The sequence below is a fragment of the Dermacentor silvarum genome, chromosome 8, assembly GCF_013339745.2.
Source record: "Dermacentor silvarum isolate Dsil-2018 chromosome 8, BIME_Dsil_1.4, whole genome shotgun sequence".
NCBI lineage: Eukaryota > Metazoa > Arthropoda > Arachnida > Ixodida > Ixodidae > Dermacentor > Dermacentor silvarum.
In genome coordinates, this window is record NC_051161.1 from 21,133,294 (window position 1) to 21,156,658 (window position 23,365).

General features: G+C 45.4%; 1 protein-coding gene across 1 annotated transcript; it reads right to left on the minus strand.

Annotated features, from left to right (window-relative positions):
• Nucleotides 1-5,274: 5,274 nt before the first annotated feature.
• Nucleotides 5,275-23,365, minus strand: LOC119461988 (Down syndrome cell adhesion molecule homolog). The gene is made up of 14 exons (XM_049672379.1): nucleotides 22,906-23,365; nucleotides 22,536-22,814; nucleotides 21,172-21,327; nucleotides 20,568-20,715; nucleotides 18,788-18,936; nucleotides 18,559-18,690; nucleotides 15,494-15,658; nucleotides 14,823-14,893; nucleotides 13,550-13,787; nucleotides 12,481-12,579; nucleotides 10,549-10,737; nucleotides 9,502-9,642; nucleotides 8,478-8,665; nucleotides 5,275-7,563 (listed from the first exon to the last, which is right to left on the minus strand). The coding sequence occupies exons 1-14, from the start codon at nucleotides 22,976-22,978 to the stop codon at nucleotides 7,492-7,494; spliced, it is 2,100 nt and encodes a 699-aa protein (XP_049528336.1). The 5' UTR covers nucleotides 22,979-23,365; the 3' UTR covers nucleotides 5,275-7,491.

Here is a 23,365-nt window from a genome sequence, read left to right on the forward strand (position 1 = left end):
ATAGTAGGTTCCAGTTGCCTTACTTCCGATGAGCACGCCAAGAGAAAAGCTCGAATTATTGGAACGGCCAACAACGAGTGGGTGGAAGAAACGCGCGGACTGTGATTAGGGTATTTTCGCGTGATGGTCATAAGTGCCAGATCGTCTTATTAGTTTTAGAATACTTGAATTATTGCAGTTGGGCATCTTGTCAAGACAGCTCCTTTTATTTTATGGCACGTACCTGCTTTCGTCCAGGTGATCGTGGGTGGTGGGCTGCCCGAAGCTCTGCATGGAATCTGTATTGTCTCTCCGGACGTCGCGACTGCGCTCGTCGGCTCTTGAATCCATCGCGGAGGTGCTGATGAATGAAAAATTTTCTTTCCGCGCAATGCACGCGAAGCGCGGCCCCTCCACGAGGGGTCTGTAAACAAGCATGCTCCGTACCGTGAACGGTGAGCGTGGCAGAGTGGGACGTGGAGCCAACGAGGTTAGTCACGACGCACGTGTAGTTCCCGGAGCTGTCCACGTCCAGCGATTGTATCTTGAGCACAGAGAAATCAGCGTTGTCCGTAACGGTGGCGTACCCGCCGTCAAGGCGCCGTCCGTTCTTCAGCCACCGGAAGCTGAGCGGCTGATCCCCTTCCGTGGCGGTGCAGATCGCCGTCCCCCTCTGCCCGATGGTCGCGTTGTTTGGAAACGAGAACGGCGATATCTTCGGTGGAACTGCGCGACGCAGAATGCATGCAATCTGTTTAGCTTCTCACTCCGTATATGTACACGCATTAAAACAGAAAAATGTACTATGTGATAAAAACAAGAGTGAGAAAAATGTTCTTTTACATAACTGGAGTCAGCGAAGTGCAGCTTGTTTATCGACAGCGAAGTCGTTTCTTATATTTATTGTGCTGCACATCGATATGTCCATCGCTGTGGGCATTTTTGTCGGTTCCATGCAACTTTAATTTGTTGGTGAGGAATGCGTGTATTCGAAGTCGTTGCCTCTACCGGTACTATATTTTCGAGCGTGCCGTCACTGATGTGGAGTCAGAACCTCTTATGCTTACCTGGCCGTGAGCAATGGTATCCTTGAGGAACGATCATGACTACGAAGGAGTCCTACGGTTGCAACAACGTATTCCATCTTTGGCAGAATTCTGGCTCCAAATGCACCGACCATGTATAAGCCCTCCTAACGCTGCACAAGCAGCCTGTACCAATGGCGTCGCTACTGCGTCCTGGAGCTGTAAGTTTTCGATGCTGACGGCAGGGAACCTAGCGCCACCCTGACGACATGTTGTGAACTACAACACAACGAGGCTCGAACTTGTCCTTTTTTTTGTGACTACTTCCACGTTTTCTTCTCACTTGATCATCACATCATTTCGTTAGGAGCACAAGGCCTGAAGCGGTGACCTTGACCAAGACGTGGCGTGCTAAGATATATTGTCACATGTCTTTGCAGAACATGTCTTTCTGTATCTAGCAGTTGCTATTTATTTATGAAAAATAAAGAATTATTAGTCATAAAGCTTCGTGACTGTATAAGGCTTTCAAGTATTAGTTTTAATCTTGGGGCGAATGGGGGGGGGGGGGAATTTGTTTCATTAGTACACAGAGTGATTGGTACTGCACGTGGTGAACGTGTTCTAGCCGACGGACCACCGTACTTTTATTTTTATTTACTGATTAATTTTTCCCTTGTCTATTCTATCTTCCTTTGCTTCTAGGCAAGCAACAAAGCTATGTATTTCGTTTATCATATGCCAACCAACCCCTTCGCTGATGCCACTCAAATGTCTCCTAAAACTGCCCTTTTTGAAGCAATAAAGGCAAAGGCTCCTAGCTGGATAGTTTTACACCATGAATAGCTTTTGTGGTAACACGGCAACGGCGATAGAACAAATCGCGGAAGGATCAAGAGTGTAGTGATTGTACCTTTTCATAACAATGTTTGTTTTCCTTGACGCGTTAGATACACTGCATGTGCAATAGAAAGGCGAAATTGCTTGAGCATTTTTTTTTCTTTTGGCTGATAGACAATGTTCTTTCGCGAGAAATTACTCATAAAACCATTCCTGGTTATTGACATTATCAAAGAAGCGCGGTGAAATTGATTTGCTGTGAAGCATTACATTCTTTTGTGAAGTTGAGATCGAATTGCACGTCAACTAGTTTTATTTGTAGAAAGCAAAAGGAAGGCGGATGGACACATCAATGTGTAGGTCAAGTGAAATGAATGAAGGAAAATCAGGTGATAGGAAAATTTCCCTTTGTATTTCCTAGTGTACACTTCTTTCTTTGGAGTGCGATATACGTATAATATGCCGTTAATCGGTTCCGCTTCGCCACGCTACGCATATGTGAAAATGTCGCGTGCCGTACGAATAAATTTGTCATTCTTAGCAACCTACCGTGCGATGTCAAAGCCTCTATCAGAACGATTTGATTGCCGAATGCCCTTGCGGCCCCGATCAAAAGCCGCAACCATGACGCGAGTTGGCTCAGTTTCAGTTTCTGTTTCGCCGCCGATCGACCCGCCACCGCACGGCCTTGCGTCTACTTGTTCAGCCGACAGATGGCGCACGCTTGACTTCTCGTGTCGCCGAATATCGCCACCAGGCGTTACAAATCGACTTGGCCAATATAATCGTGATATTGTAAAATCTAATCTCTCCGAAAACTATGAATAAATGTATGTCGGAATTATAATTTTATTATATTACTTTCTAGTAATATTATTCTGTTTACATGACATCTTTTATAAAGAAATTCTGGCTCCCCCTGTGCCCTGGTTTGCTGTTTGAAATTGCGGCTTTCGGTAACATGACACGGTGTTTTAGGCTTATTTTATTGAGCTGTTAGTCTTTTTCGTCATCGTATGCTGATCAGTGTATCGGCGATACCTTATTCACATTTCTTGTGCTTACGAATATCCGCTGTTAGGCGCCTTTGTCGCCTCTCATAATGTACCGTTGTGACGGCGAAAAAGAACGCGAACATTTCTGCACTTATCCAGCCGTGCGTTGCTGCTCGCTTTTGAAATCAGTAGTAATAATCTCAATTTTTATTCTGTTGCATGTATGCACGAGCGTAACAAAAATCAATTTAATAAATAAAAAGAATGAACAAAGAACGCGAGAGAAACATGAAACGGGCGCTGCTATCGCGGCTAGCTGTAAAATCGATAACAGGGTGTGGCTCCCCGAGCTTCCGCTTCCGAAATATGACGTGGCTATGACGTGGCACTCCGCCGCCGGTGGCTCATCGGTGGTAACCATGGAAACCACCGGTGAGACTCGGGACTTAAACAAATAAAGCGACACTGGGTCGTTTGAAAGGGGAAACGAGGGAACCGGGGTTGTAGTCCTTTCAGAACATCGACGCTGGCGCGCTGCGGGACCGTGGCCCACTGGCCTTGCTTGGCGCGTGTCGAAACTTTCGGATGCCTTTCCGCGTCGCACGCCGGAGTCGGCGACATCGTTTTGCGCCAGTGTGGGACTCTTCCGTTTACAAGTTGTCTGTGCTACTTCTGTCGCTGTAGTGTAGTGTGCGAACTGTTCTGAGCAAGAGATTATAGGCTTGCTTTGCTTTTTAAAGCTTGCTTTGCTTTTTTATCTGCTTTTCTTTTTCGTTATCGCCGCCGGGTGGCGTGGATATTAGCAAAGCGAATTTATAAAAACATTCTTTTCCAATGATTCCTTCTTTATTTTCTTTGTTTAAAGCAAACTAAGTTTACTTGCGTTCATGTTGACGAACGGCCTTTTTGTTTTGCCGTATGGCGTGCTGTTGATTTTGTATTAATCAGACAATTTAATTAAGCTAGTGGAGCAACACAGTAACTTTATGGTTATGACAGCAACCCTCACTCGAATCTTAATGTTTCTTTTGGTTTGTTTACATCTCGTGTTTACCGTCTCTTGTTTACTTCTTTTATTTACATTCACACAGGCTCGGTCGAACGGGTCGCATATCTTCCGTTGTGATGGTTGTGGGATTAATAGCTCAATGCGATCGATTCACAAGTTTTGCAGTTTCTCTCTTGCTGTATGCTGATGGAATTAGTTGCTTTACCAGGGGAGGCCAGTGTAGAGGACAATTAGTGGTTGGCGTGAGCGTTTTATCTCACGTTTTTCTCTCTTCGTACACACAAGTCTCGCTGGTCGTATTGCGGAACGCTTTATGTTCTAGCGGAAATCTAAAAAAAAACAAGAAAGCTTTAAAATATCCCTTTAAATTCTTTCAGTTCTAACTTCATTTCGCTAAAATCATCCCACACACGCCCGAGTTTTGCATGGTGGGCTTCACCTCATGGGTACCCTTCCTACAGTCAAGCACCCTCTACAGGGTGAGCGTTGGGCTGCGCCGCTAACAGGCGATACACGTAGAAATTTCTTTACCACTTACAGTGATAATTTTTGGTCCCCGCATACCGTATTACCGGATGCAAAGGGTACGCTAAGTAGATAGCTCTGTATTCCATAGCATGTTCGGCAATGGTTTGCAATGGCTAGTTCTAACGCTTAAAAATACGCTGTGCCCATGTTTAGTTAGCCTCCGGGTATGATTTTTAGCATCCGTGGCGTAATTAATTCAAAGTAAATTATGGCGTTTTGCTATTGTTCTCCGATTGTTGTTTAAAGTGTATCAACCCAGTGATGTAAATGCAGACATACCGGGTTCAATTGGTAATTTTATTACACACAACTGTACATACGTTGCTCGTGTCTTGAATCTCGTTTCAGCGTTCTCGGAGGTGGGGAGGAGGTTAAACAAACAAGAGCGTTATGTAGTTTAATTGATAGTGTCAGACATTCTACCGCACACTTACTGAAAACAATTGCCATATTAATGTACACGTTTGCGACAACCAGTGTTAGTGAGAAGTAGCAGCTTTGTAACTTGCTGTAATCTGTACCAATGACTCTGTGCGGATTCATTCTGCAGACGCGAGTAGCAATCAAGTAACGAAGCTTGAAAACGGAACAGTGGTACACAAACAATGCACTTGGGTTCGTTGGTACGATTATATGGTTACAAGTAGCGGGAACTTGACACAAGAACAGGCCAATCACGTGTCATAGATCGCTTACTCGATTGCTAAAAAAGTAATTGAGATTTCCAGAGTATCGGCAGTGCAAGGATGACACTGAGGTGACACACTGTTAGAAACGTTTCTCTTTTTTTTGTGTGTGTGTGTGTGTGTGTGTGTGTGTGTGTGTGTGTGTGTGTGTGTGTGTGTGTGTGTGTGTGTGTGTGTGTGTGTGTGTGTGTGTGTGTGTGTGTGTGTGTGTGTGTGTGTGTGTGTGTGTGTGTGTGTGTGTGTGTGTGTGTGTGTGTGTGTGTGTGTGTGTGTTTTCCTTTACATTTAAATGTTTCTTGCGTCAAACTCAGCCACAGTAAGATTTAGGGCTAGTGATTGTTCTTTTCTGTGTCTGTGTCCAGTTCGCGCTACCTGTAACTATGCTACATTGCAAATCAGCATACTTATAGATATGTCTTTTTCTGCAAGCAAAAGTTAACGCACTGAGTTATGCTTCATGCCTGTCATGCTTCCGAACATGAAAATAAAATAGACCGCCGAATTCCAATGTGCAGTCAAGGTTGCAAAGTTGTGGGACTTGTCGCGACGGAAGTTACGTGGTGAAAATCTAAAGTAACATGTTAGAAACCAGCATGCAGAAACACAGCTTCAGTTAATTCGCGAAAAATAGAACTCTTCCCACTGCATGTGGAAATGAGACATCTCAGTGTCTTCCAAATATCCCCCACATGGCTGGCGTCCACATTGCTTCCACAAAGCCGCATCTCTAAAAAAATGTTTGTTCGGTGATTTTATGTATGGGTGACGTTTTCTGCCCTTAAAACGGTCCTTTGATTTCGGGCATGAATCTCAACAATATCAAGCTTTCAGTCGTATATTTCGCTGAGAGAGCTAAGCCTGATAGCGAAAAATAAGCTGAGCGACATTTTTATGTTGATAATAGGCTAAAACGCGATGTATAATTGGCACACGTTACTTCTCTGGTATCTTCATCCTCAAAACGCTGTGGTACCCTGCAAGATGATATAATTTGGCGATGTTGGTTCGAACTAAACAGTAATGCCTGACATAAGTATCAAAAACACATGTGACTGTATAGTTGAGCATTTGATTCATTCCTGCCCTGTACTACCAGAGCGGCTCCAACAGAGCCTTTAGCACTCTTTGTGAATTGCATAAATAAATGTACATCGAGGAACACATCTTGTTGAGCAAGAGGGAATTGAGTTGGCAAGAGAACGGCGGAGTTGGAGGACATGAGAGACCATACGTGTGGTTTAACGGGATTGCGAAAATGTGCTCTTTAAGAATGTCGAAACGCTTTCATTGCGCCTAAACTATTCCACATTTCTACGCGCCGACCCTGCAGTTCTTGCGACTATAATATCACACAGATACGCACTTCGCAGCGTACACACTCACGAAAGAAATCACTTGAATCAGATTTAACAAACGGTGACTGTTGGGCAACATATTCACGTAGTCTTTATCCTTGCACCGTGCTATCTTAGGGGCCCTGACTGTGTGTTTACGTGGCTTCAAACTTGCTATCCGTTCTTGAGCGACGGCAGTCAGCAAACAAAACCTAATGTTACAATCTGTCGGAAAGCCTCTTTCGACCAAAGTTCTTTCTCAATGAGCATAGTTGAAGCCCTAATATATGCCACTGTGACAACAGCAGGGGTAACTTATACGCGAGAAAACATTTGCAATAAGCACCGAATGTCGTCCACACGTTCCATCAGAACGCAGATGAATGTAAGTAACCGGACATGCACTACACGAAACAGGGAATATTACTCATGTAAGGAATTGTAAAGCCTCATTATTATACAAACATTTGACTAGAACATTTGGTAACACTGATTATACTAAATATGACTAGAACGGTAAATAATACTCATTGGACACCTTCTTGGTGCCTGAAACGAGAGTTCGGAAGCATTCTTGCGATAGGGACACCTTGCACAGGCTCTCTATTGCTTGGCGGCTTGTGACGTCAGTTTCGCTTCCTCCACACAGAGAGTATTCGTATGGACTTGGTGACGCAGCACTTTTGCGTCAATCTTTGCTCATACTTAGTTGTTTTCTAGAGAAATCAGTGATTTCATCCCCATGTGCTTTAAAACTGCTGTCCTTACTGCTCTACTGTACCGCTCATATGAGTCGTAACAGCTCGACTTCTGCATGATGTGCTTGTAGGTCGCTGAGATGCCACGACATCTCTCATAGAGACGGGGATGTCAAGCTTCCTCTGTACACACGCGGGACACACATCTGGCTTGTCTTGGGGAGAAAGTTATTCAAGGGATATTTTAAGGGGCAGTGGTGAGAGAAAATTGTAAGTACAGAATAGGGGTCGTAACGTGCTTGTACGGCTGGCGCGTGACTAGAACAACGGATAAGAGCAAATTCAACAGTTTTAGAAGATGTCAACAGCAGTTTCTCGGGCGTTGTCTCTGGTTGAATCACGCCGCGCTGTCGTAGACGTGGGAGGAAGCGCTGCTTTTGCGAAGGGACGAGCGCCGCCTGTCCTTGGCCTGCAAGAAAGAGGTTTAAAAAATTTTACAAGCACATTTTTGTATGAAATATTCGAAATGACAGCTAAGGACAACTAACATGTATTTTATTTTCCGCTGTGAGAAGCATTTAGTCGCGAAGCTTCGTTCTCAAATTTGGCCGTAGTGTTTTGGCATTTCCAGTGATTTCTTTAGGTGGCTGGTGTCTACCGATTTCAGCTACCATGTAGGCCACAATTTTTTTGTTGGTACGATACCTTCATGGTGCAACAGCGCTAGAGAGACACTGACGAGATAAGAACACAAGGACGAGCGCTGGCTTCGTCCTTGTGTTCTTCTCTGGTCTGTGCGGCTCTAGCGCTGTTTCACCATGTAGGTATCGTACCAACTAGCTCGCGCCTAGACCCTATTATGTTTTTATTAGTTTGTCATTGAGATAAATTTTATTGATTCAACTTGACAAAACGATGTTTACAATTGTTTTTACTCGAATAAATAAAAATAAGTAAGACAGTCTCACGTTATCATTATTCCTATTTTTCGAAGCACCATATTTCGTGATGAAAAAAACCGACAGCTTTCGCAGCGTCGTTCACTCAGCCGGAACCAGCAATATGTAAATGTTTTCCTACACTCTATAACATTTATATGCCATTTTTCAAATGCAGCCGTCCAGAGCTTCCATCTTTGCTTCCTTCCGTCTGTTCGTAACATGGCGGTTGTTATTCCATTGTTTGTGCGGGACTTCATCCTTGCCGATTGTTCCCCAATGCTGTCTCGCCTACCACCACCCTCCCTCCCACGCGTGCAATCACGCACCTAGAATAGAGCAGGCTGTCTCGTGCACCCGAGCGCAGAAGTCCCCCCTTTGAAGTCTCGTATGCTCACGCAGGTCGTAGGCACGCACATGCTGGTAACGGAATGAGACAACTCACGTCTGTAGTGTTGTATCCCCTGTTAGGTGCCGCCGAGCGTAGTTCTTCAATCTTGTAGCTCCCGGAGAGGCTCCTCCGGCTCTGGATGGTGGCGTAGTCGGAGCGGTTGCGCTTCTCTGTGACGTCGATGTAGCGCTGCTGCTGCTGCGTCACCTCGCCGTAGCTCTGGCGCTTCTCTGCTTCCAGGGCTGCGGCAGAACCACGAAAGGAGGAGCAGGGATGGGGACAGGCGGAGGAATTGCGGGAGTGGCCCGTTAGGAGAAGTCCTCAGCTTGATACGATATTCACCGGGAGAAGGTTACTGGAGCTTCGTTACAACAGAAGATAACAAAATGTATGTAATAAACTGAGTTCCTAGTGACTAAATGCAGTGGTTAATTACACATGTAGCCTGAGGAGTATTCGTCATTCTTGCTTTCGTTAAAGTTTCTAGTTAGACCTGAGTTGCGACCGAAATAAAGGGCGCGTACCAGGAACACGCACCACACAAGCCGGCATTGATCACTGGTTCACTGTAAGGCATTTTATGTAATTTTCTAGAATTGATAAGCGATAGTTTAATTTAGTGTGGCCCGCCCAGAAACAAGCGCAAACGCATTGTCCCTGTTTCCTCAATCTCAGGTCTTTAGCACTGGAAATTTAGCATCGTAGCTTCTGTGTTTTTATTTATAGCTGCTATCATGGCAGTGACGTAGTGAAAATAATTTTCGTATTGTGCACCTTCTTAGCGTCCGCTACGATTAACTATTTTTATTTTTCTGTGCGTTCGTCTACTTCGGCACGCCATATCACACCTTTTTTGAGTTGAAAGTCTGATACACAGTTTGCTAGCTCTGGCTTTTCTTCGCTTACGCTGCAGATTTGCCTTATTTGCTTCGTGCCAAATTTGTTTATTTCTAACACAAACTATTTAGTCTTTTGGATCCTTCCGCTGTTTGCTTTGTTTCGCCTTCTTCTCACCACTATTCATGCTACCTCACATCAGTGTTAGTAAGGATGGTGGCGGTGCTGACGAAATGCTCACATTTTTCAAAGTTCTTGTGTGCTTTGGTCTTTTTGATGCAGACGGTGACGACGGTGATGACGACAAGGACAGCGATGAGAAAGGACGCGGCGGGAACCAGCAGGGAGGGATCCTTGTAGAAGACCCAAGCCCGGTCATGACCTGCGTCGCAATAGTACACGTTGTGGCAAGCCATCTCGCCTATGTCGTCCGATGTTCAGTGCAAAGGAACTGTCGCAGAGTGCCGCTTAAGCTCAAAATATTGGTTTCAAAAGTTTGTGGGGCGCAAAGTCGACGAGAAAGAAGGGTTAAATTTACCTGTAGCCTGGGCACGGCAGCCTTCGATTCAACATTACAATCTGCGCTGGAAGTTGAGTCGCCGATTACTTGGCTAAACATCCCGCATATCTACGGGCTGCATGTGTCATGAAGTTTGTCTTGTGCTTTTTTTTTTTTTACTTTAAACCAGTGCCCTGAAAACTTTCGTAGCCGATACTACACCTATTGAAAAATAAACAAAACAAAACCACAGGTCCACACGTTTTGTAGCTGGTGGTTTTTTTGTGTCTTGTAAACCTTAAAAGTAAACATCTTCAACAAAAATCTGTCTGGCCCGGTGAAACAATCAGGAAGAGACAAAATTTCTAGCCAAGACGCCGTCTCTGCGGCCATCGAGAGTGGTCGAATCGTCCTCAAATGTCGGATTCTCGTTTTTTAAATTTGGCTGAAGATTTTGTCTTTACCTGTCTTGTAAGCTGTTTTGTAATCTGTCCGTATAAGTGTAACGTTCGCGCTCGTATTTTTTCCCACAACACAATATTTTAACGTTATTGGTTGCAAATGCTCATTGCAAGACTGTTTATACGCAAGAAATGTAAAGCTTCCTTGGTCGCAATGCCTGGCGGTTGCGGGTACCATGCCAGTATATTTAGAGCTGTGACCAATACAGCAAAGGCGCATGTTTCTTAGGAATTGCATTGCTGTTTCCTCGAATGGAGATGGATGATCGAGAGCCACGTCAATGATGCGCCGCGTTTTACATTTAGGTTAGGTTAGGAAAGTGCTTACCTTCGTTAGTGGTGTTGATGATTATGGCTTCGCTACCAGACCCGCGTCCAAACTGGTTGGACGCGGTAAGGTACACCTTGTATGTCGCACCACCGTCCAGATCTGTGAGCGTGTAGCTCGTGTCGTCCGAAGCCACGACCGGGATGTGGTGCCAGGGGCCCGCGTTCTTCTTGTAGTGCAGCGTGTAGCCTGGGGAGGGATGAAGAATGCGCTGCTTAAAATTGTACTTTTAAAGTTAGTGCCGAGCGCTCTGTACTTATGAATTTGGCGCTGTCTTACGTTAATGGTTTGTTTTGGTTTTATTTTCTTAAGCAACACAGCGCATTCTCGCTTGCAGATCATTTGAAGGAGACTCTATAAGGAGTCACACTACATCAGTGTAGACTGGCAGGGTATTCTGTCAAGAGTGTGTTTCATTGCATTTGACTAAATAGGTTTAACTGCTTTTGGAGGAAATGAAGACCAAAATTACCTTTCTTGAATTTCGCACCGAAACTTCAACACCGATACGTCAGTATGGCGTCACGAATTTCAAGATATTTTCGCGTATTTTCGGTGTTTTGGCTCATAAAATGTTATCGAACCTTCCAAGGTTAAGCCTTTGCTTTCATCTAAGATGTACAACCTTTTTTTACCGATAAACAATTAAGTAGACCCGAGTAGACGCTGCCAAAATCCGTGACGTCTGGGTGAGAACGATCGGGAACTTAAAGGTGGACTTGCCACTTGTTCGTCCTTGCGCCTGTACTCATGATAAGAGTACAGGTGATAAGGCTTACCAAGCCTCTACTCATGATAAGAGTGGCAGCTTTGCATTGCAGAAGCATAATTCAGTTAAGCAGCCTAACTCATGATAAGAGTGGCAGTTTTGCATTGCAGAAGCATAATTCAGTTAAGCAGCCTAACTCATGGTAAGAGTGGCAGCTTTGCATTGCAGAAGCATAATTTAGTTAAACAGCTTAACTTAATATTCGTTTCTTGTGCCCTTTGAAACTCAAAGTTATGTTGGTAAACCACCGTCTTATATCCCCTTGTGACCAAAAAGCCGGCTGTTAAGAACAACTGTTACTCAGCACTCCTTATGTTAATTATGTCATATCCATGGAACAATACATGTTTTGAGGACTTTGTGACTGAAGGCGTATCTGTGAATTATGACCACTAGTTGCCCATAGTGGGCCAATAATGTTAAGTAACGTGCCGCAGGCTCGACTGTTTCTGTCTATCCACCTTTGCCGCCCTCGCAGCTGTTAGAAATTTTGATGGTTATTGGTTTTTGTGTCAAACCGGAACATATTTTTTATTTATTTCCGTAAGTGCCAGTGAAAGTTTCATGGCAGAAGGCTGGCGCCTTTACTGAGATGTTTCGCGGCAGAACTTTCATGCAGATGTCGTGGCTTGCCTGAATAGGTTATGCCGTGCTTATTTGTAGCATTAGCAATTTAAAATTTAATGAGCCACAAATGCAATATTACTATAGTTTATGAAGTTTGTGCCAATAGCCCTCATCATATTTGGCGATTGATCAGTGTTACTGGTCGCGCGGCGTAGCGGTTAACTTCTGCTGCTCAACACGAGGTCCCGGCCTTGGCTGCAGGATACTTTTAGGTGCGAATGCGAAAACGCTCACGCACTGGAATTTCACTTTAAGACGTTCCATGTAGCAAGAATAATGATGGACGCCGTGATTGCAAGTTCTCCATCACGGCGTCCCTCGCAATAAAGGACGATAAAACATGTTTGATCGATCACACTCACTCACTCACTCACTCACTCACTCACTCACTCACTCACTCACTCACTCACTCACTCACTCACTCACTCAATCAATCAATCAATCAATCAATCAATCAATCAATCGATAGATCGCTGAGTAACTCGATCCACTCTTCCGTGCTACGTTTCTCGTAGATATGTTTCCGACGACAGTACCTGTTACGGGCGCAGCGGTGGCCTTCGAGTGGGTCCACTTAACCTTGAAGGCAGAGTCGGTGCTTGAGATCAGGGTCAGCGCAGGGGGGAATGGCACATCTGCAAGAATGAATGGTGGCACGTAAACATAAGTGCGGCGTAAATACCAGCTTCATGAACGACGATCCCTGTTGTAAAGTTGTAAAGCGCTATGGTTTCGTTATACACATGCCGAGCCAAAGATGAACCGAACGCAGCGGAAGCCGTTTTCAGCGTTTAAGCATGCTTCGGTGGAGCATCCTGAGCGAGACGATGAGGTCTTCTATATGGTCGTACTGCAGCATGACAGTGTTTCGCAAGAACATACTGTGAAAAGAACTTCGGAAAAAATAGAAACCATTTGCTCGTCTTAGTGAGTTCGCTTATTGTGAACCGCTGAACATTGAGGCAAGGCTATCCGAATAGATAGATGCTTCGTTCACACAGTATAGGGCCAATCTCATAGCTCACTGAAACTTACAAAAAATTAAAGCGACACACCTGAGAGGAGACGAAGCAGCATTCACGACGTCGATAGAGTCGTCGAAGACACCACTCGTATTACCGCGGAGCTGCTTGGCTAATCCTTAGGTACAGTCCTAATCTGCATATCTATTTTTTTTCTACATTTAAATCAACAAGAGCGGTAACTCAAGGGATTCGCGAGGCTTAATTGGCTCATTTTAAGCACGCTTGTCTTTTTTTTTTTTTTCACCTCTCACCGATATAAATGAAGTTAAACGCTGGCCTTATTTGCCGACGATCCATTTTAGAATAAAAACTCGATTGGAAATCCTCTCGTTTGATGGAAGCTATAGAATGGCATACAAACCACTTTATGAACGAGACCTAACGTGCGCACGGCACAACTTGGGTTTGAGAAGCATGGTGAATAAGGTACAAGTTGTTTGCAACCGACGGAGTGACCGAAAAAAAAAAAAAAAACTGACTGAGACATGCCTGTATAGTGAAAGCGTTCTTTAAGATTATCCTACGTTACAAGCGGTTAAAATGAAATTGTGTCGACAAACGTTTTGCGCTGTGTACTAACCACCATCCAATGTGCGGACGAGCAGGGCTTCGGATGGCGGTCCGCTTCCGATGGCGTTGAAGGCCTTGACGATCACGCTGTACCGCGAGGACTTTGTGAGACCCACGAGCGTGACTTCCTGGGATCCGTTGACCACCGTCTCGACCGTCTTGAACGAGTACGGCTGGCTGGACTCGGCCGCCCGGTATCCCACGTAGTAGCCCTTGAGCACACCGTTCCACGTGTCTCGAGGAGGGGGCTACAAATGTCGAGCAATGCGGAAAACACTGAAACCTTGCACCATGGTTGTGTGAGCGTCTTGCCAGAGTTGACAAAACGTGGGAACAATGCGTAAGTGACTAATGTAGTTTAAAAGACTTCTTCCTGGGCAAGTTGGTGTGGTTTACGATACATTTCTTTTTTTTTTTTTACGGCGAGAAAACAGACGCCAGAAAGAAAAATTGGAGGACGCTTAAGCTTCGCCTTTAAGAGTGGAACGCGATGACATTCAAAGATCCCTGAATGCTTCTCAGACTTCCCGGCAACTGCAGCTTTCTTTTGTCTCCACCTTCGCCTCTGCGCGCTGCTGCCGTTTTACGCTGCCGAGGAGGCGATCCTTATCTGAATGTTTTTTTTTTTTTTTTTTTGCAAGTAACCTACCAGGATGCGCCGCGGTTGGTATGGTAGAAATGCTGGAAAAGGGTTTTGTGTTTGAGTTTCCTCGTAATAGAATTATGTTTTCTCGTACATTCAAATTACAATCCGACGCTATCGTATCTGTAGGTTGTGGTTAAGTCGTACTTTACGATTTTTCTGACGGGTATTTGAAAAATTCAAATTTTGGTCACTAACGCTTTGCGCCACGCGGAGGGCCTGCGCGGTCGGGGTGGTTCGGGATTATTTTCTCCGCCACCGACACCGGCGCGCCCTGGCCCACACCGACGCCGGATTTTCTGCGACACGGTGCCCTTAACGCTATCCCGTTAAAAACAGGCATGTATTTCCGCGGTGAAATGCAATCTGTGGAAAGCGTGCGCTCCTACGCGCACGCATACTTATGCACATGCACTTACACACCAACACATAGGCTTGCTCACGTATGCACAAGACGGGCGTAGTTCTTGAGGTCCGTGTTTTATTGATTTATATTTAATCGACAGAGAGCGTTCTGTTATTTTCCCGTGATTTACGTTGCCAGTCTAACTAGATTGGTCAACAGGTTGGCGCATGTTCATGGTCTCAAAGAGAAAGTGGTGCGCTAGTCAGTGGCATGAACTGTACATAAAAAAAGTACCTTCCACGAAACGGCGATAGAAGTAGGTCCCTTGGCAGCTGCCCAGACGTCGGTTGGTGATCCGCCGGGCTCTGGATGCGGCAAAAACAAGAACATATGACACAGGTTACCGAGTTGTCATGTTGAGCTTTCAAAGATAAAAAGACAAGGAAACTAGTGGTAATATTTGCTTGCGTATATTTTCGAACATCCCATTTCCATCTAGAGCATTTCTTCGCCTTGTTTTGTGTTTTACCAACTTCCTCTTGACCGTCTCGTTCCGTGAAAGCGCCACTGCTACAAGTTATGCGAAAGCCCTTCCGTAAATCGTGAGTGGGAGTAACGTTGGTCAGTATTTTAAACGCTACGGGCAGCGTCTTCATTCATTACGGCGACCTTCCTCGCAACACATCTGACGCTCTGGTCTTATACGGGTCATAGCAGAAAGCAGCACGCCGATCGCTTAAGTCATCGTCGAGGTTACAAGAGCTGTTGGCAGCGGTACTGGTAGCCTTCAGGGACAAGCAAGGTCGGCACCAGCTCGCAAGCAGGTGCGAACTCGTCCGCGCCACCTTAAGCGTAAGCGATCATGCGGGATGTGTGTGTAACGTCCTGAACGCAATGAGATTCGCTTTTGTGCGGGGGCTTACGTGATGCATATTGCATGCAAGGCGGGCTGCTTGCTGACTCACCTTCTTCGGCGGTGAGGAAGCGTACCGGGTCCGAGGGGGGACCCTGACCCACTTCGTTCTCGGCGGTCACGGTGAGAGAATAGGAGGCGCCCGGGTGAAGCTCGCTGATCATGGCCGAAGTCTGGCTGCTCGGCACGGTCTGCTCCATGAGGCGATGCGCCCCGTCTGCGGCGGCAAGCGGAAGGCGCTCGAGAGTTCTTTTGTGTGAACGGGAGTTGCACGATTTACCATTGGGTGTACGAACATCCGTTCATTTCGATGAGCGCGAATTTGAATACAAAGACCGCGTGTCTGCATACGAATTTATCATTGGTGAGAAGCGACCGGAGACAGCGATGGATCCTCGTGTTCATTCTACACTTTACGTAAGACTTGCACGAGTGTTCTACAGCGACGGGGCGGGGGAGAGGAATTGTATTTATGCGCATGACTGTAATCATGCAAATCGGTATTCAGGAAAGTAGTAGAGAGAGATGTGGGAGACAGAGTTTCATGCGGAGCTGTGGCGAGGACAGGCCTGAAGTTTTTCACTGCTTTCTCCTCCTATCCTCCCACATCCCCAATAGATGCAGTGATGCTGGTACATGCTGTAGCTGTTGAATTTTGTGGCATCAGTAATCGTCGTAGTACAAGAGCGCCCGTCGAACTCCCGATTCCATCGAAACCGGCTGGGCGCGTCCATTGCTGGACACATAACAGCAGCTTGATCGACGGTGGCAATACGTCGTGAACCTCTATGAGAAAATGACGGGTGAACGCTGCAATTGAGTTCTGTGGTCCTTCTATTTGCCCCAGCCAACAGTAAGAATAAGTGAAGTGCAAGTTCTTCAGCACTGAAGAATAAATATGAGTAAGAGATGTCATCTGCCTTTTCGAACCAGCTACTTAACGTTAAAGAGCTTTTGCGCAGGTTCTGGCTTTTTCAAGGAATCGCGCGTATGAAATTGAGCATAAGCTGCGATGGAGTCTACGCGTGAATACACATCAATAGCCTTGCTATTGGAAGCATAAACAGCGGCGCTTCTTCTGCTTAAAGCGTTTTCTAACCGGTTGTGAAGCAGGTACACAAGATTTTCGCAAGCTGTTATTGTGACTCGAAACGCTCGAAAACATATGCGTGTTTTCACGGTGTCCTGGAAGAACTAGGCCATTCACCAAGTCTATATTTAAAGGAAATGAATACACTATTAGGGGTAATGTGTAGACAAATTTTGTTGCGTGTGGATGAAATAAAAATTGCTCAACTCTGCTTTCTGCCAGAGGCTTACGAAGATTTTTCCGCTGCCCTGGGACAGCCCTGTGAGAACCAAAGGTGGAAGCAGTATTATATTTGGAGAGAATAAGGGTCACATTATGGGTGACGCGTAATGAAAGTGTGAAGTGTGTAAGATAATAATGTGCTTTGAAAATAATTACTGAATACTCGCTTTCTCACAATTTAGGTCATACTAGGCGCTTAATTGGTTTTCCTGGTCTTCTCGGCGGACTAAGCCAGACACGTTGTTTATCTTGTTGAAATCTTGTGTTAGATATACAATAGAAATTGAAAGTAATATGTTAATTTCAGCCCTTGTAAAAATACTTAAGCATTCCATAACGTTACAAGCGTATTTTACGAACCGCGTTTGCTCAGTGTCCCGAAAGGACTGAACGTACCGCAAAGTTGGCATTTCGAAGGAATAGGGAGCATCTTGTGGATGAATTAGGGGGGGGGGGGGGATTTCATGATCGTCAGTTAATGACGAGATTTGCAAAAACATTCCTTAAGCAATTAAGTGCTGGAAAGCGTTTTACGGGCGTTGCCCTCAACGTTTCCCATCCTAGGAGAACTGTGCGCGACACTGAATTCACATGCGCTGAAAATGATGATGTGTGGTTAAATATTTAACGCCTCTTGCTTAATTATAATCTGTACGAATGTTTACTGAATATTCGTTTTCTGGCTATTTTCATGCGTAATACGAGATTCGTAGTGCGTTTTCCTGGTCTCCCTGGTGTCCTCGGTGAGCTAAACAAGGCAGCTTGTTTATATTTGGTTAAAATATGAGGCGAAGTAAAATGTATAGGCGAAGTTTGTGGGTTAATTGAGGCCTTTGCAGTAAATCATGCGCGCGACCGCTCTGTAGCGCTGCGTGTTTTATGAACGGCGCAGAAATTAGTCCGGTGTCCTGGAAAAGCTGTAAATTCCACCAAGGTCAAATTTAGTGAAAATGGGGTGAACGTTATGGCCGAGTTTGGCCATAATGTCCCCATAACATTAAGTTTGGTTATGGCCGATCATTTTTAGGCCTTTGTAAGAATACTTCAGGAAATCGTCGAAAGCATTGAACGCGGGCAACGTTTTAAAGTATATAGGTTAACTACAGGCAACTGAATTTATCGTGTTTACTCGTGTAAGGCCCTCCCTCCTGTAAGGCCCGCGCTCCCACTTTGGAGTGAGAAAATTAGTAAACAAATGTTTCACTGAGCGTCACGCGCATACTCGCGTGGTGGTTAATTCTCGCAAGCCGCGACAAGATGACATTAGTACGTGTCCGAAAAATCGGTCGGCGAATGTAAATGTGGTCATAGTCGGCCACCAGTGGTAGCATTTATTTGCATAGCAGTCCGAGCGGAGTGAGTAGCCATGGGTCTGCCCAGTTTAAGGCGCGCACCCAGTAAAATATCGAAAAAAAAAACAAAAGCGTGGGCCTTACACGAGTAAATACGGTATTAATGCAACTACTCAAAAGTAGGTTAAGGAACCTCAAGTAGTGAAACTTATTCCGGAGTCCCCCACTCGATCGACGCCTCTCATAATAATGTCGTGGTTTTGGCACGTAATACCCTAGAATATAATGTATTTAGTTTTTAACTGCTCAAAAGAAGCAGCTTCGCTGATAGTTGGTCTGTGATCCTGCAAGGTCGCTCAATTCTGCCGTATTCTTTTGCAATTCTTTGTTCTTTCTCTTGTGGAGATGCAGGTAGTTCTCTCGAGAAAAAAAAATTGCAGGGTCATTTTGTTCTCATTCATTTTTGTTATTTTACCCTGCACGCCTGTCATGTGGACAAGGAAACCGGCATACCCCTGTCCCTCCAGTAATGTACGATGTAGCTGCTGATGGGGCTGTTCCCACTGTACGGCTCCGACCAAATGACGTTCACCTTGCGGCTCCAGACTTCCAGGATACGAAGGTCCAGCGGTTGAGCGGGGACCTCTGTGAAAACGAAGGCAAGAATAGCAGCGCGTTTGACTACATGGTTGCGCTTGCGTTGCCTCTTCTGTTTCATCCGGAAAAAAAGACCGTAGCTCACCGACGACGAGCAGCTTGATGTTCCTCTCGTCGCTGCCGTACTCGTTCTTTGCGACGCAGGTGTAGAGGGCCGCGTCGCTCCTGTCTGTCGTCGGAATCGCCAGCTCTGAAGTCACGCCGTTCTCCGTGTTTGACTCGAACTTTTCGTACCTGCGTGTTAAGCCGGTGGGTGAGAAGGCCGCCCGAAACCGTGGAAATCTTGGCATTGCTACACGCAGTAGTCGGAACATTTCGGCGCAAGTAGAAAGACGTCAGTATTGTCACGTATAGTGAGAGGAAGAATTTTTGAACACTGCAGAAACTAAGTTAGAAATGTAACTCTTTATTGGGCCCCGAACCCGTCGCGGTGGCTTAGGTGCTATGGCGTTGCGCTGTTAAACACGAGGTCGCGGGCTCAATTCCCGGCCGCGGTGGTCGTATTTAGATGGAGGCAAGGTGAAAAAAAATCAGCTCGTGTTATTTACCTTTAGGTCAGGTTAAAGAACTCCAGCTGCTCAAAATTATTCCGGTGTCCCCCTCTACGGCGTGCCTCATGATCACATCTTGGTTTTGCCTCGTAAAGCCCCCAAATTTTATTCTTTTATTGGTCCCAGAAAGACCAGAAAACTCCCAAATCACAAAGATAAGGGTAAGCGCAGTTATCGGTCGTCAAATATGCTCCCACGGGTCAAGTGCGTATGTTATTTATGCACACCTCGTCGTACATTTGAGAATAATCGCTTGTGCTTGCGTACAAAGATTAGTGATTAAACGCGGCTAGGTTATATTATTTTACAATGCGAGGAATTAGTGGAGCTGGCAGGTCATTTGATGCATGGAACGGTTAAGCGTTAGTTTATTAAAGGAACATAGGTGCTAAAAGCTCAGAGACAGTCGGGGTCTGGTGTGTGTGTGTGTGTGTGTGTGTGTGTGTGTGTGTGTGTGTGTGTGTGTGTGTGTGTGTGTGTGTGTGTGTGTGTGTGTGTGTGTGTGTGTGTGTGTGTGTGTGTGTGTGTGTGTGTGTGTGTGTGTGTGTGTGTGTGTGTGTGTGTGTGTGTGTGTGTGTGTGTGTGTGTGTGTGTGTGTGTGTGTGTGTGTGTGTGTGTGTGTGTGTGTGTGTGTGTGTGTGTGTGTGTGTGTGTGTGTGTGTGCGTGCGCGCGTGTGCATGTGCGTGTGTGTGTGTGTGTGTGTGTGTGTGTGTCTGTGTGCGTGCGTGCGTGTGTACGTGCGTGTGTGTGTGTGTGTGCGTGTGTGTGCGTGCGTGTGTGTGTGTGTTCGGGGGTGGGGGTTTGATGGCAGAGAAATACGTGCACCGATTCTATTGATACATTTGCAGGTAGAAGGTCGATTCGGCTTACGCCGGACAAAGCCAATAAAAGTCTATGGTAGAGGCGTTTGTCCTGCAGTAGACTTATGATAGGTTCTGCTGGTGGTGCGGACGAGAAATATCATCCAAACATCAATGCGACCCGTGTGATTTTGACCGTGGCAGTAATGGGATGATGATCGTTTACAAGTGGAATAAGGAATTCTCGAAATTTTTGTGACCAGCTCTTCGCATGTGCTGCTTGTTCGCACTGCACATTTACAAATGGGTTTGAGTCCCAAGGCAAGCCTTTTGCCGTTGATCAACCCCAGCTGTTGACTCAGCTTTGGCACATGTCAGATTACAGGTGCTGGTGGCTTCAAAATGCCACCGTAAACATGCCACAGTGGCTTGCTGTTATCGCCATAAACGTTTAGTCTTGTTAATAATAACACAATGTCAGAATATTTTCCCGATGTACTTTCCCAGTCTTACCTTGTCACTGGAGCGAATATGAGCCGCTTCTTGTCTTGGGACCAAGTAATCTCCAGCGGTGAATCTCCGATGGCTTGGCACTGCAAGGTCGCTGCTTCTCCGCGCCGTACTGTCTGCACCTTGAACTTCTCCTCGAACCGGGCGGGCACTTTAGAAAGAGAAATCAAGTAGTCAATTGAATATAGGTTATAATGTTTGGACTGTCTTAGGAACCGAAGTAAGTGACCGCTTTATAGCTCGAAAGCATGTTTTCGATGGAACGTATATTCTGTCTAGCTTTTTCTGTTTGAGTATGTGTTAAGTCCAGTTTCTGCGAGCGAAAGTTGTGTAGACATGCAAAGGAAAACTCTTTCCTCGGTAAATGTCAGACTGACGACACCGGCGAGAACGCCCGGCGGATCGCAAGACTGGTGAGTTAACGTTTATTTAATATTTCATGGGACACTGCATTGTCATGTCATGAATAACGCCGTTTGAGATGTTCTCAGGATCTGGAAATAAAAATAGGAGGGACGAGTTGAATGCTTTTGCTTCGGCAGGTAGTACAAACCAATGCGCGCGTAAGAGCGACGTTTTTTGCGTCGCATGCTGTTTGGTACGTTACCGATCACTCTGACCGTGACTTCCTTCTCAAGTCGTTCTCCGTAGCTGTTTGCTGCAGTGCACACATATGTCCCGCCGTCAGACTTTGTGGCATTCATAATGCGGAGAGTTCCGTTCATGGTAGCAGGGATGACTGTGCTGTCCCTTGAGACACCGTCTGAAATAGTCATACGTCCGTCAGTCGAATATTCCGCTGCGCATAGCCTTGACGCGCAGGACTTACGTTTGGCCCACGTCACTGTAGGCTCTGGGTAGCCGTGGCTTTGACACCCGATTTCCAGCTTGTCCCCCAACAAGACTACACTGCTGCTTGGTTCGATCGTCCATGCTGGTGGAGCTTTATGCGTGCAAAGACATCCGAAGACACAAAGTTCTCATCAAATAAATCGACAGGTTTAAAAAAACCCAATGCACAGAACGTTATTCGACTTGAAACGCCGTTGCATCGTTTTTATGCAACCTTTTCTCTACGGTTGTGCTTCTCTCTACTGTTGTGCTTCATCATCACTGACACAACTGAGCCTAACTCTGAGTTAACTCGGAGCCTTTACAAACGAGTGAATAAATTGAAAAGTAATGAGTGGCATCTGGGGTGTCACTAGCCGCTATTTGGCATAATTATTGCAGTTGGCAAATGGTTACTGCATATCAGTCCAATCGCTATTCAACTAACCCTGCTTGTATTAGTGTCACTTTGTCCCAACAAATATGTTACAGACCCTTATGCCTGGTAAAAATGTAGTTCTGGCTTAATATGAAGAAGTTACAATTAAGTATGCAAAAACTTCGTGTGTTTTGTGCTTTTGTAACTGAAGCCTGCCTCGTTTGTTTGTAAGTGAATGTAATGTCTTTATTTTAGGGAAGATTAAAACTGACCGGTTCTCATAGGCTTGGAAAGTACATCACCAGCTGTTGACGTCGTAACTTAGTTTGACGTTTTGTGCAATTCGTACAGTTTATGTCCGGAACATTGAGGTCGCACATTGTTTTTTTTGCAAGGCTATACAACTTCTCTCAGCTGCGAATCACTGTTATACGAATATTTTTTGGAACTCGTGTACATTTGTAGCAGTGATACAGAGCCCAATATATGTGGCGTTACTTTTCCAGCTTTCTTTACACGACTTCCGATGTCATATTTCGTTAAGGGAGCGCTAGAGGCAATGCAATATACATTTAGTCTTGTTTTATCTCGGATTACGTGTAAAAGTTATTTTTTTATGAAGCTAGCTGGACATGTTTGAGTTACTAGTAATAATATAAGTGTTATTGCTTACATGAGGCCTCTACGTTCCCAGCTCTTCCACCATTACATGCCTTTGAGTGGCAAAATAAACGAATTGCGACGAGCAGCGTGGTATTTACCGTTCACTATGAGTTCAGAAGTATGCCTTGTTGCTCCACCTCTGTTCAGAACGATACATGTGTAGTTTCCTGCGTGGCTTTTGCGTAGCTTCCCAATCACCAGAATGCTGTAATCTTGAGCGTTCTCTGTCGACACTGTGTCGTCTTCAGGAAGCTTCTGGTTGTTCTTCATCCATTTAAATGTAAAGGGTGGACTTCCAGTGACAGAGCAAAACGCCCGAAATTTGGCTCCTTCCTTTAGGTTCTTGGGAAACACCATGGGCTGGATTTCTGGTGGCTCTGAAAGTGAGAAAAACTGAGCAACATCACTGACCTCGCTGTTCTAGTTCCGCGGCTTGCTTCGAAATTTACTTTCTAAAATGACTCTTACCTGCTGAAAAGACGCATTGGAGACATCGTTGTAAGAAAAATATCACCAGTACTCCGAGTCGCACCGAAACCATGCTGAACTCTTGTTGAAAAATGTACGCGGAGTACGGTGTTTAGTTCTAGCTGACGTATTCGTCGCGCTGCGGTGTTCCTGCCATCTGTCGACTGAGTCTTGAAGTACCGTGGCCGTGAAGAACTGACTCTGCGGTATGAATTCATTGCACCTTTTGTAAAAGAAACGGCGCTGCTTGTCAGAAGTTATTCATGACTTAGATATTGGTAGTCATTTGGATTAAGACTATGAACATTTGTAATGCAGAAAACAGTACAGGTACATTAACAAAGTAATCTAATGTTCCTCAGGCGCTAAGAATTAAACTGCTTTAATTAAAATAGGTTCCCTAGAAAAAAAGTCAGTTTCAGTTTCTGAAGATGTTCCAGCCAAAGATGGTGTCGTGAAT

Coding starts and splice junctions, on each gene's coding strand:
- LOC119461988 (XM_049672379.1), bottom strand. CDS start 22,978: ATGGTTTCGGTGCGACTCGGAGTACTGGTGATATTTTTCTTACAACGA. Junction 18,937..20,567: donor ATATTCGCTCCAGTGACAAG/GTAAGACTGGGA, acceptor CTTAACACGCAG/GTACGAAAAGTTCGAGTCAA. Junction 15,659..18,558: donor ACATTACTGGAGGGACAGGG/GTATGCCGGTTT, acceptor TTGCCGCCGCAG/ACGGGGCGCATCGCCTCATG.